This window comes from Tenrec ecaudatus, chromosome 2 (assembly GCF_050624435.1).
Source record: "Tenrec ecaudatus isolate mTenEca1 chromosome 2, mTenEca1.hap1, whole genome shotgun sequence".
In the NCBI taxonomy this organism is placed as follows: domain Eukaryota; kingdom Metazoa; phylum Chordata; class Mammalia; order Afrosoricida; family Tenrecidae; genus Tenrec; species Tenrec ecaudatus.
This window is the reverse complement of record NC_134531.1, coordinates 36334204-36347050: the sequence shown is the minus strand read 5'-3', so window position 1 is coordinate 36347050 and position 12847 is coordinate 36334204. Positions and strand designations below refer to the sequence as shown.

Here is a 12847-nt window from a genome sequence, read left to right as displayed (position 1 = left end):
AGTTCAGGTCCACTCAGAGGCAGCTCCCTAGAAAAGACAGGTGATCCCTGGAAAACCCCAAGGAGCACGGTTCTACGCCAGCACACCGAGGGTCTCAGCAGCCAGGGCTAGCGGAAGACTGGTTCCTGCCACCGGCTGGCTTGGGGCTGGGTCCAGCCACAAACATCGTCTTGTTTCCCTTCATTACCAGGAAGCCTTTCCATGCCATCGTGTACATGGCTAGACTCTAATTGTCGAGTTCAGCTGTTCCAAGGAGGTGGTGAATTAACCTCTTTGTTCATGAAAAGTAGTCTTGGTTTTACTCCCTAACTGCTTTTCAGGGAAGTTTTAAAACTCGGCTCAATTGTTTTCTCAAAGTGGCTCCAGACCCACTGAGCCATGCAGAGGTGTTGAGCCCTGCCAGTAAATGTCCCGGTACCTAGGTATTCAGACTAAGGCAATTCCAGGGGACTTCCAAAATTTCATTAGCTTTTCCTTCCATTTCGTATGAACTTGTTGAAGCCCCCTCAGATGTTGAAAGACCTCACCAATCCAAAATAGCCAAACCAGGCCCCATGCCACGAAGCCCATCCGACTCAGATCAACCCCGTGGGACAGAGTAGAGCTACTCTTTGGGGTTTCCCAGACTATACATCTAGACGGGAGTGGACAGCCTCATCTTTTTGCCAGAGGAATGGCTGGTGGGTTTGAACCATCCAATCCAACCAAGATCACCCTATTCTGACTCTCCGAGACAATGTATTTCAACGTTCGTTTCTGGAACCACTTACCTCAGAATTCCTCTGGGGCTTGATTAAAAAAAAATGTGCATGCCAGACCCCGCAGCTCAGACTCCCAGCGCATTCTCAGGCCCACTTCCTGGGAGCACCCCAACCTCTAACGAGGGACTCGGGAAGAGCCTACTCACAGCAACATCTCTCGTGCCAGTTGTCACGCAGTCACCGCCAGCCCCTGGGGACTCCACGTGCACAGCAGTGGATCTGTGCTCGGTTGCTGAGGGGAAGTGGCGTAGCTTGCCAGGATTTCCCTGCAGTGAGCTGCTAGGCAGGGTCACCATCAGCACCAACCACCCAGCGTCTCAGCTCCTTAGAAAGTGGCAGCTGGCCCTGGGTGGATGCTCTGCTGTGAGCGGTCGCAAGGGGAACAGCATAAAAGATGTGTCTCCTACCAGGAAGTGTGTCACCGTCCTCCACCCCCACCCCTGGAGTAGTCTCCCAACAAGACCGTGCTGCTTCTGGGATGGGGGGGGGGTGCATTTTAGCCTCTTCTTGGGGGGACAACAGTGGTCGCCCCGCTCTGGCTGCTGGTGGCTTTGCTGCGGTCCCACCGCTGGCTGGCTCATTAGGGGCGCGTGGATCTTGACAGCAGCGTGGGCTGGTCCCTGCGGCACGGCCTCACGTGACGTGTCCTCTTTTCTTGTCGAACAGCACCCATGCCGGAGGACTATCCCGATCAGTTGGATGATGTCATGGATTTCATTCAAGCCACCATGAAGAGACTGAAAAGGTCGCCCGATAAGCAAATGGCCGTGCTCCCCAGGCGAGAGCGGAACCGGCCAGGCGCGGCCACCCACCCGGAGAACGCCCGGGGGAAAGGCCGCAGGGGCCCGAGGGGCCGCAACCGGGGCTGTGTCTTAACCGCCATCCACTTAAATGTCACGGACCTGGGCTTGGGCTACGAAACCAAGGAGGAGCTCATTTTCCGGTACTGCAGCGGCTCCTGCGACGTGGCTGAGAATATGTACGACAAAATATTAAAAAACTTATCCCGGAGTCGAAGGCTGGTGAGTGACAAGGTGGGGCAGGCCTGCTGCAGGCCCGTCGCCTTCGACGACGACCTGTCCTTTCTCGACGAGAACCTGGTTTACCATATTCTCAGAAAGCATTCCGCTAAGAGGTGCGGCTGTATCTGACTCCGGCTCCAGAGACTGCTGTGTATTGCATTCCGGCTACAGTACAAAGTCAGGGACCAAGGTTCCCAGCAGATGTTTGCCCAGAGTGGAAGATGAGGACCAAGGAGGAGGAGGAGGAGGATGAGGAGGAGGAAGAGGAGGAGGAGGAGGCAGGCAGCCAAGGTGGGGGCCTGGTAGAAGGAGATCCAGGGGCAGAAGACTGAACAGGCCAGAGAGGAACCGGCTGTCTCGTGTCTCCAGGACAGCAGCCAACGACATCAGGAGCCCAGGGCTGGTGTCCCCGGTTGGGGGCTGTCATCGGGTCCCCTGACACACTCCACGCTCACCGGTCACTGGCGGATGCCCATGGAGACCCAAACCCCCATGTCTCCGTAGGGTGCTTTTCACCCAAGGTGGTGTCTGAAGACACCAAAGAAATGGGAATCCTGGCATGAGCCCACTTGCCCGTGACGCGTTCCCGCTGCAAGTCAGAAGTCAGGGTTCTTTACTGTCGCTCAGCTGAGACAGACCCCCGAGACAAAGACAACACACCACACAAAGGCGCAAGAGATCGAGTAACCTTCGAAGGTGCAAGTTGAGGCCTGAGGTTTCCAGAAGCCAGCGGGGTTAGAGAACTTTGGGCATTCCGTTCGGAATGTGGCCGGTGGGGTGGGAATAGGGAGGCGCCTGGGGAGCCTGCTCTCCTGACTACTGCAAACCTGAAGGAATTGCCTTTTTATTCTCCTTGGAAACAGGAAACAAGGTGGGACTTTCACGGGCGTTCTTGTAGGAGAATGAGTGGGGAGGGCCCCCGCTGGCCGCTCGGGGACAGGCAAGACCCGGGTGGCCTGTCGGTTTACAGAGAGGCAGACGTTACATCCGCCCCAGCTCCGTGTATGTGTGGTCACCAGTGACCAGAGAAGCTACTCGATGCGATGCATCTGTTTCAGATACAGAAATATAGAGAAGCTATTTATTGAAATTTAAGTTATTATTATTTATTACTGTTCACTAATGATTTTCTCTCTCTGCTCCCCCTTATTTATTAAAGTTTCTTTTCAAAGGTGCCAAAGTGTATGTGCTCACAAAACAGAAAGGCGAGGGAAGGACATTTCAATTGGGAACAAGAGTCCATGCTTTGAAAGTATTTCTTAAGTGTTTTTACTAGCCAAAAATCACTGACTTTACCTTTTTTTTTAAGTCCTGATTAGTTCCCCCAGATTTCAGCCTTTTCCATATCTTTTGTTTAAAATATACGTATCTCAGAAAGAGCCTCTCTGCCAGTGGCCTGGGCAGTGACTCCTGGCACTAGGTCTTCATTCTTCCTTGCTCCACCACTGAGCAAATGATGCCGTAAGCTCCACTTTTTGCCGTATTCAAGTCCCGCCCCCACCCGCCCCACGGGCTCATCTAACCTTCTATAATGTATGCATGACCATGTAAGTCAAAGTTTCCGTTCCTTTTGAGGGGGTAATTCCGGATGTAATGTTGACCCCAAAGTAAAGCCATTCTGCCACATAGCCATGATTTTGCTGGGCTTGTGGAGACTCTTCTGGTGTCCGCGCCCACCCACCACCTTCCTGAGATGCAGGCTGTTTGGCCAGTGGAGGCCCCGGAGCACACGGATGGCCTTCCAGAAAGGGGTCCAAAAATCCTGGTTCTCGTAAAAGCCAGTGAGTTATCATCTTGGTCCGACCATTGTTGCTCCTGTGTACTCTTGCTCTGGGGGAAGGTGACTGAGCTGGGCGGAGGAGGAAAGCTTCTCGCCTGGAAAAGCCTCCCTCTCACCCCACTGACAATAAAAGAGTTTGGAGGGGAAGAAGCGTTGGATCGGAACTCTCTCTCCTAATTGCCCCACCAATAGCGGCTGTAGCCAGCACAGGTGTAATGCACTGGACCCTCCATTAGAGCTTCTTACCAATTTCCCCAAAGAAGTTTTTATCAAGGAGATAACATATCACTATCTTCCTGACCATTAACTACCAAAGTATGACAGATTGAAAGATGAAATGGCCTCTGGCTTCCTGCAAATTTTTACAAATTAACCAAAAAGCATTGGTTAGCAGACGTTCCCTAGCCCTGTCCCCTCCACCCCCACCCCACAAAAAAAATCATCATTCTGTCCTTTTGCCCAAGTGGGAAACAGAGGAAACCGTCCCCACCCTCTCTGAGGCCAAAGCAGGGCCCTTGCTGAGAAAGAGCCTGCTCAGAACAGGGCAGACTCAGCTGCCTGGTCATAGGCAGGCATCATGTGGTTGTAGCCCAGGTCATCTGCCTGACTCTGATAGCAATGGCAGATGGGGTGGGAAAGTTTGCAGGCTTCAGCCCCCATGTCCTCTGGGGGGGGGGGGGGTCCCCTAAGCACATGGGTGATAGGATTCCAATGGGTGTGACAACCTGTTCCCAGCAGCATCAACACACCACAAGCAGGTTTTAACATAAGCAAATCACTCCACCAAATCCACCAAAGGGTAAAGTTTGTGATTTTTCTTTATCGTTGCTGTTACCATCTGATATAGTAAGGAGTGCACTTCTTTGGAAGTTCTGACTTCTCTGATCTGTCTCAGTCATTTGTGTTATACAACCAAAGTTCTCTACAGACTTTATTTTTGTACAATATCATTTTGTAACTTTTTATGAATAAAAACTCATTTCTATCGCTCTCTGTACTTCTCTGCTACCTCATGGGACTCTGGAGCATAGCCAGGCCAGGCACCCGCCATCCAAAAGCACACCTACTTTTCATCTCACAGCTTGGTTGGGTTCCAAGGACGAGGTCCTTATGTAAAAACAGGAGATGACATCATACTACAAAATGGAGGGTGACTACATCATTACATACTTGCCAATTACAACATGCGGTAACTGCCAAATGTCAGTGGGGATCAGACAAGGAAACAGCCAGCTCCACTCTTGCCTTACACCCGGTGTTTATTAGGACCAGATTGCTTACATCATTGATGTACCTCTTAGCTCCCCATAACCGATCACCACCCAGACAGGAAAAAATTATCAAGCAGATTATTAATTATTAATTAATTATTCTACAAATATGATGTGCCTACTCTGTGTCAGGCCCTGTTCAACGCACTGAGGAGCCAACCGTGACCAAAGTCTCTGCCTTCCTGTAGTCGATATGTAAGGTAGGAGAGACAAATAAAATTCAAAGAAGTTAAATATGTTGTGTTCCGAGTGGTGAGAAGTGCTAGAAAGAGTACAATCAGGATGCTATAGTAAAAATAATAGGGGGCTTGTTCTAAGTAGATGTTGTTGTTAGGTGCCTTCAGGTTGGTACTGACTCAAAGTGACCCTAGACACAATAGAATGAGACACTGCGCAGTCCTTCGCCTTCCTCACAATGGTTATGTGTAAGCCCATTGGGGCAGCAACTGGGTCAATCCATCTCACTGAAGGTCTTCCTCATTTTCGCTGCCCCTCCACTTTCCCAAGCACAATAACCTTTTCTAAGGACGCGTCTCCCCTAAGAACATGTCTAATGTACATGAGACAAAGTCTCTCCATCCTTGCTTCCAGCTGCACTTCTTCCAAGACAGATCTGTTTGTTCTTAGGGCAGTCCGCACTACTGCCAATATGATGCCCCAGCACTGCGCTGCTTTAACCAGGTCTACCCAGGTGACTGAGTGCATTCAAGCTGCCGACCCTTAGCAGCAAGCATGTCACCCACTTGCACGAGGCAGGGACTCCTACACACGAAAGCATACCAGCCAAACAAAGGGTGCCCTACCAGGGGAAGCACTTGTGCCAAGCCCATGGCAGGCAAGGAGTTGGCCCGGGCCACCGCTGTGCATGACTCTTGGTGACCCACAGACATTGCTTCTGCCTGGCAGCATACAAGCATCCCTGGGCATGTGCAAACAGTGCCCTGAGCTTGGTGTATTCCAACGGCAAGAAACCAGCAAAGAGCGGAAATGTGAGTGGCCTGGAGTGGGGGAGGAGAGCAGGCTGCGTCCGATGACACATACTCTGTGTTATGTCTCAGCGGCCTCATGACTGATTCCCAGTGTGTGTTATCACCCCACACAAAACTCGGGAGTTCTTATTACTCTTCTAAGTGCCACCAGGCTGGGCTTTCCAATGAATGCCCTTCCCACCTCAGTGCGAGAAGAGGCCCAGGACAAGGGTGAGTAGTCCAGGTGCACTATCTCTAATCCAAGGTTCTGGTGTCACGGGAGTGACCTGGCGAGGGGACCCAAATATGGTGAAGTCCTGGCTGACCTGCACTCCCTTTTCAGAGTCACGTTCCCAAAGGTGTCCCCAGGTGACTCACCTGGTGAGATGCTCCTCAAGAACAAAACCAACAGGGGATAGGGGTGGGGGTGTTTGGGTGCCACATTGTTGCTGGAGCTGGCCCTGACTCCTGGTGACCCCTGAACAAGTGCTATCCAGCCCTGCATCATTCCCTTGTGATCCACAGGGCCTTCATTGGCTGATGCTCAGAAGATAATTAGGCCTAGTCTGCTTTAGTCTAGACGAGAGGCTCCATTGAAATCGGGTCAGCCATAGCTCTACGGGAGACAACACTGGAGACACAGTGCGGGAATTGTGCCCATTCTGACTCCACCATGCGGGGGCGAAACACTAAGGGCGTGCAACAGAGCAGCAAGGGGAGCAAAGCAGTGACGTCCCCGAGGAATACCAAAAACAGACTTGGGGTCAGGGCATGGCACCCCACCAGACTCAACCGGAAAACACTCACAAAGGTCAAGAAACAGACCTGCAGCTCCTTATAAGATTTTCCTTTTTGTTGTTATTTTTTTCTTCTGTCGTTTTGTTTTGCTTTGTCTAGTATTTGTGCTTATTGTCGGTTTTGCGTGTCAAGCTACATGAGACAGATAGGATAAACAATCCGGAGAAGAAAACAATGGGTCTGATGGTTCCAGGAGGACACGAAGAGGAAAGGAAGGGGGTGCCAACAAAACCAGGATAAGTGATCTAAAATCGATCGTGAGGAGGGCGTAGGATGTCTGGTGGGGCTTGATCAAGTGCATTGTAGCTGACAGGAATTACTGAAGCCCAAATGAAGGTCAAACATGATAGCGGGACAAGAGAAAACAAAAGGAAATAGAGGAAAGAACTAGGAGTAAAGGGAAATAGAGGTCTAAATACAGGCATATACATATATAAATACATTTATATATGATAGGGAACTAGATCTATGTACATATTTATATATTGAGTATTAAGGTAGCAGACGGACATTGGGCCTCTACTCAAGTACTCCCTCAACGCAAGAACACTTTGTTCTAATAACCTGGCATTCTGTGATGCTTACCATCCCAGTATGATCACTGAAGACAAATGGGTGCATAAGCTAATGTGGTAAAGAAAGCTGATGGTGCCCGGCTGTCAAAAGATATAGCATCTGGGGTCATCAAGGCTTGAAGATAAACAAGTGGCCATCTAGCTGAGAAGCAACAAAGCCAACATGGAAGAAGCACACCAACCTGTGTGATCACAAGGTGTCGATGGGCTCAGGCATCAAAGATGCAGAACAAAAAAAAAATCATATCAATGTGAATGAGGGGAAGGCAGAGTAGAAACCCAAAGTCCATCTGTAAGGGTCACAAGGAAGACATGAGCCAGTCGGGGTGCAGTAAGTAGAGCACTGACAAAACATACAACTTTCCTCTGGTTCTCTAATGCTTCCTCTCCCTGACTATCATGACCCCAGTTCTACCTCACAAATCCAGCTAGACCGGAACATGGACATGGGTACAGATAAGAGCTCACAACACAGGGAATCCAGGACAGATAAACCCCTCAGGACCAATCATGAGAGTAGCGATACCAGGAGGGAAGAGGAAAGGGGGTGTGGGGGGATGGGGACACTGACCACAATGATCTACGTATAACCCCCTCCAAGGGTGGGGGGGGTGGACAACAGAAAAATGAGTGAGGCAAGACATTGGTCAGTAGAAGATATGAAAAAAAAATTTACAACTTCTCAAGGGTTCATGAGGGAGGGGAAAAATGAAGAGCTGATACCAAGGGCTCAAGTCTAAAGAAAATGTTTTGAAAATGATGATGGCAACGTATGTACAAAGGTGCTTGACACATGGATGGATGGATTGTGATGAGAGGTGTAAGAGCCCCAATAAAATGTTTTAAGATGAGAAAGAAATTGGGTCAGCAACATAGCAGCATGCAAGTCCCCACGGATAGACAGGTAGCGGTTACACATGAGGTATTCCAGCTAATAAACGCACCCTAGATTCCAGCATGGACAGGGCTCTCTGCCATGGAGCTGCTCCTGACCTTGCCAATGAGAGAAGTGTGGAACCTGTGGAGTGAACTAACATCACCCCGCTGGTTAATGTGGAAAAAGGCTTAGCAGAGCCTTCACTAGACTAAAGACCTTTGCGACAGTCCAACAAGGTCTGAATGCTCCAGGCGGAGCTGGCCGCAGAATCACTCCCGCTTGCTTTTCTTTCCCGGACCGCCTGCTGGCCTGTCTGTGGCCCACCTTGTAAGCATGGAGATGGGCTCAAAGCAGACCTACTGATGCTGCTGGGTACCAACAAGTCGGCCCGGCTCAAAGCGACCCTCCGTACAACAGAACAGAAACGCTGCCTGGGCCTGGCCCTCCTCACAAGGATTTGTATGTTGGGGCTCAGTGTTACAGGCACTGCATCAATCCTTCTCCTGGAGGGGCTTCCTCCTTTTCCCTGGCCCGCTACATTGTACCGAGCGTGATGTCCTTCTCAGGGACTGGTCTCTCCTGATAACATATACAAATTACATGAGACAACATCTCTCCATTCGCCCTCCGAAGGAGCCTTCTGGCTGTCCTTCTTCCACGGTGAACATGTTCCTTCTGGCCGTCCACGACACAGTCAGTCTTCCTTGGCCAGCCTTCACAGGTATAGGAGGAGATGAACAGACCAGAGTATGGCTCAGGTATGCCTTCGTCCTCAAAGTGAGAGCTTGGCCCTTAAAGGGACGTGAAAGAGGTCTTTTGTGGCAGATCTGTTCAGTGGAAATGTTACCTGACTTCTTGGCTACTGCTTCCTGGGGTGTGGGTTGTGACACCGATCCTGGATAAATCTCTATTTATCTCAATGCCTGGGGACTAGAGATCAGTAAAGAGGTGTGAACTACTGTGCAGGGCATCCTCCCTGGGAAGGGGGCCTCCCCGTGCAAGCAAGCGTGCGCGCACACACACACACACACACACACACAGGACCTCCAGGCCCTGTGGCTCCTTGCCCAGCCTGAATAACAGAGCAATGAGCCAGCGGTCAACTTTGGAAATGTCACTAACTAAGAAAGAGTGGGTGTGTTGAAAGACAGGGAAATTTGGATAGCAATTTTTTTTAAATAAAAGGAACTTTCACCATTCCCTGCTGAAGAATCCTAGCTAGGCTTAAATTGTTTAGAAAAGTTGTTTAGGAAAATTGTTTAATGAATTGCCTTAGGCTAGAGGCTCTTTGCCCCCCCTCTCCATGGTTCTTCAGAGGAAAGCTGATCTCCTTGGGGGCTGATCCTGAATACCCTGCTGCCAGGAATGATTGTGGGAACACTGAGTGAGGAACCCAGGCACCAGGCCCTGCACCTGACACCTTCTTGACCGGTTTCCAGGTGGACGGAGGTGCCCCGGGGGGTGGTGAGTATGGAGTGAAACAATGGTTCTAAAGAACTTTGAAGAGCATCCCTCCACTCCCAGAATGGTGTGTGTCTCAATGGCTGAGAAGTAGGCTAACAGAAAGGTTGGTGGTAGCTTGCACCCACCCAGGGGCCCTGTCAAAGCAAGACTTGGTGGTCGGCTGCCATCAAGAGTGTTGTGTGGTGCCAGAGTTGATTCGGCCTCAGTGACCCCTGTGATGGAGTGAAATTGGGCCTGAGGTAAGCAGCGGGCTACTAAATAGGAAGTTGGTGCTTCAAACCTACCAGCCGTTCCTCGGGAGAAAAGGTCCTAGCAGTCTGCTGCTGTGAGATCACAGTTTTGCAAACCCTTTGGAGCTATTTTCCTCTGCCAAATGGGTGGCTGGGAGTTGAACTTGAGGGCAAGGAATCTTGGGCCTTCATCTTCACAGGGGTAGACCATCAGGCCTTTCTCCTGAGGAGTCACTGAGAGGGTTTGAACCACCAACCTTTGAGTTAACAGCACAGGGCCTACCCTTGGCACCAGCTGTACCACCCAGAAAACCACATGGGGTGATTCTCTAGCATGTGGGGTGTGTAGCCTCCAGGCCATGAACAACAAAGTCTCACAAACACAAAAACCTGGAGCTTTCACATTTGCAAAGCACTGGTTTCCTGCCTGTCCCAGAAGTACGGCGGGGGGGGGGGCAGGGGGGGCGGGGGGGCGGGGGGGGAGCACCTGCGACCTTTCACCCCCGAGCAAACGCACAGAGCGCAGGGTTCAACTGGAGCCTCTGGGGCTTTGCCCCTCAGGTAATACAGTGTCGTTGTAGCTAACGTGTCTTCTTGGGATGCATCTTGGTGAACAGAAACACTGCGATCCTTTCAGGCAACAGTGAACCCGGCTTGCCTCTCAGTCACACAACATCCTGCCAAGTCATCCGTGAAGATGACTAGAGAGTTGCTGAAGGAAACGGAAAGGCCGCATTTGCTCACGGGCGATGCCTGCTGGCGCTCTGACCCAAGGCTGGTGCAGCAATGAGAGGGGCATGTGGCCTGCGTGGAGCAGCCGGCGAGCCCCTGCGACAGACGTGGATGGTTGGAGAACAAATCTGAGGGAGCCGTGGCTGGGAGGAAAACAGGCCACCGCAGCACAGAGTGAGGTTGCCAGATAAAATACCAGACTCTGGGATAGATTTGAATTTCAGATAGACGCCTATAAGATTTTACTGCAATATTAAAGACGTGCAAGGGGGAGGACAAGCCTTACATTACAAATATGTATTTCTTGTTCATCTGATACTCAAATTTAACGACATCCGGAGCCTTCATTGGCTAAATCTGTCGATCCTACTAGGAGAGGACGTCCCTCTCGTTCTTTACGGAGATGGATGGACATCTGACGGATGGATGGGGATGGGGGTGGGAGTGGGATGGGGACGGACATTCCAGGAAGAAGGAACCTAAATTAAAACCAAGCTCACCGAGTCGATTTTGACTCATGGTGACCTAAGGCTATAAATCTTTACAAGAGCCGAAAGCCACATCTTAGGAGAGGCTGGTGGGTTTGAATTGCTAACCTTGTGGTTAGCAACCCAACATGTAACCCCCTATGCCACCCTGAGAGCAGGAATCGCATGACCCAGAAGAGACGAAGGACACTGCGCATTAACAGGGCAGCAGATAAGGTGGTGGGTTCAGAGTAGACTTGGCCACTAGTCACCATGGATACAGTGCCCAAGATATTTTGAGAGACCTGTGAGTTAAAAAAAAATAGGTATACGAAGAATAATGAGTAGCTAATCATGAATTCATCCTGGACTTTATTTGTCTTAATATCATTTGCTCATATGAGGTCATCACCATCATTATTTTATTAAGTAAGGGGTCACAAAAGCAAAAGACACCTCCCCCACCCCCAATTCATACTGCGGCCCTGAGATCACCGCTGCCAGTCAACTTCATGCCCATCAGCCTTTTGTCCAATGTTCTCATGCGAGATGCTAGCCTCTTCCTTTTAAAAAGGACCTTCTGTGTATTGCCGTATAAAGAGATGTACAGTTGAGGCCAACACCTCTGTTTTTGTGGATTAATGTATTTACATATGTGTACATCTCTGCTTATATCTCTATCCATTACTTTGCTTCCTAGGTCCTTCCTCTGTTTTCTTTTACCTTCCTCTTAGCCTACCATCACTTTCCCCCTATTTCTGCCTCTTGGCACTTCCTTTTAGCTAGTTTTAGGTTGCTCCAACACCCCGGATCCCTATCTCCTCCTTGATGTTGTCTCTAATTCCCTAGTTGGTCCCTGTCTATGGCACTGCCTGCTTACCTTATGCTTCCCCCACCACCCTCATCCCCAAGTTCCCCTGAGATTGTTGGTCTTGCTGTTTTCTCCTTGGGCTTGCTTGGCAATACACTGAGGTAGTGGACGGACTTCAGGCCTCTGCTCATACCCTCCCTCAATACAAGAAAACTTTGTTCTAATATATCGGCAATCTGAGATGCTCACCCTCCCAACACAATCGCTGAAAACAAAATGGGTACATAAGCAAATGTAGTGAAGAAGGCAGATGGTGTCCGGCTATTAAAAGATATAGTGTCTGGGGTCTTAAAGACTTGAAGTTAAACAAGTGGCCATTCAGCAGAGAAGCAAAAAGACCATGTGGAAGAAGCACACTGCCGGAGCGATCATGAGGAGTCATAGGGACCCGGTAATAGGCATCAGCAGACACATAACAAACAAAAACGGAGAACGAAGAGGGCTGGAGCAGAGATCCAAAGCCCATCTGTAGATAGTGGAACAATCTCCCCAGAGAGGGGCCACGAGGAAGGGATAATTCTCACCAGTAAAGCATCAATGAAACACACTATATTCCTCTGGTTCCTTAAGGTTTCCTCACCCCCCACTACCATGACCCCAGTGCTGCTTCTCAATTCAGACTAGACCAGAGCATGTACACAGGTATAGATAAGAGCTGGGGCTCACAACATACTGAATCCAGGAATAGAAGTGGAAATAGCAATGCCAGAAGTGTAAGGTGAAGGTGGGGAGTGGAAGGGAGAAAGGGGGTACCTACCGATCACAATGGCCGACACATAACCATACACCCCTCTTGGGGGGAAAGAACAACAGAAAACATGGGGGAATGGAGATAGCAGTCAATGTGAGATATGAAAATAATAATAATTTATAATCTATCAAGGGGTTATGAGGAGGAGGAGGGAGGGGAAAAAAGAGGAGCTGATACCAAAGGCTCAATAGAAATGTCTAGAAAAGAATGAAGGCAACATATGTACAACCATACCTGATGCAATCGATATATGGATTGTAACAAGAGTTGTAAGAGTCCC

At 50.0% G+C, this 12847-nt stretch overlaps 1 protein-coding gene across 1 annotated transcript in view; it reads left to right on the top strand.

Moving 5' to 3' along the window:
- GDNF (glial cell derived neurotrophic factor) overlaps positions 1-4483 on the top strand; it is a 32031-nt gene extending 27548 nt beyond the window's left edge. The window contains exon 2 of the mRNA XM_075540953.1: positions 1428-4483. Coding sequence (XP_075397068.1) covers positions 1428-1912 — 485 coding nt within the window. The 3' untranslated portion in view covers positions 1913-4483. The remainder of the gene's footprint in view (positions 1-1427) is intronic.
- Positions 4484-12847: the final 8364 nt, after the last annotated feature.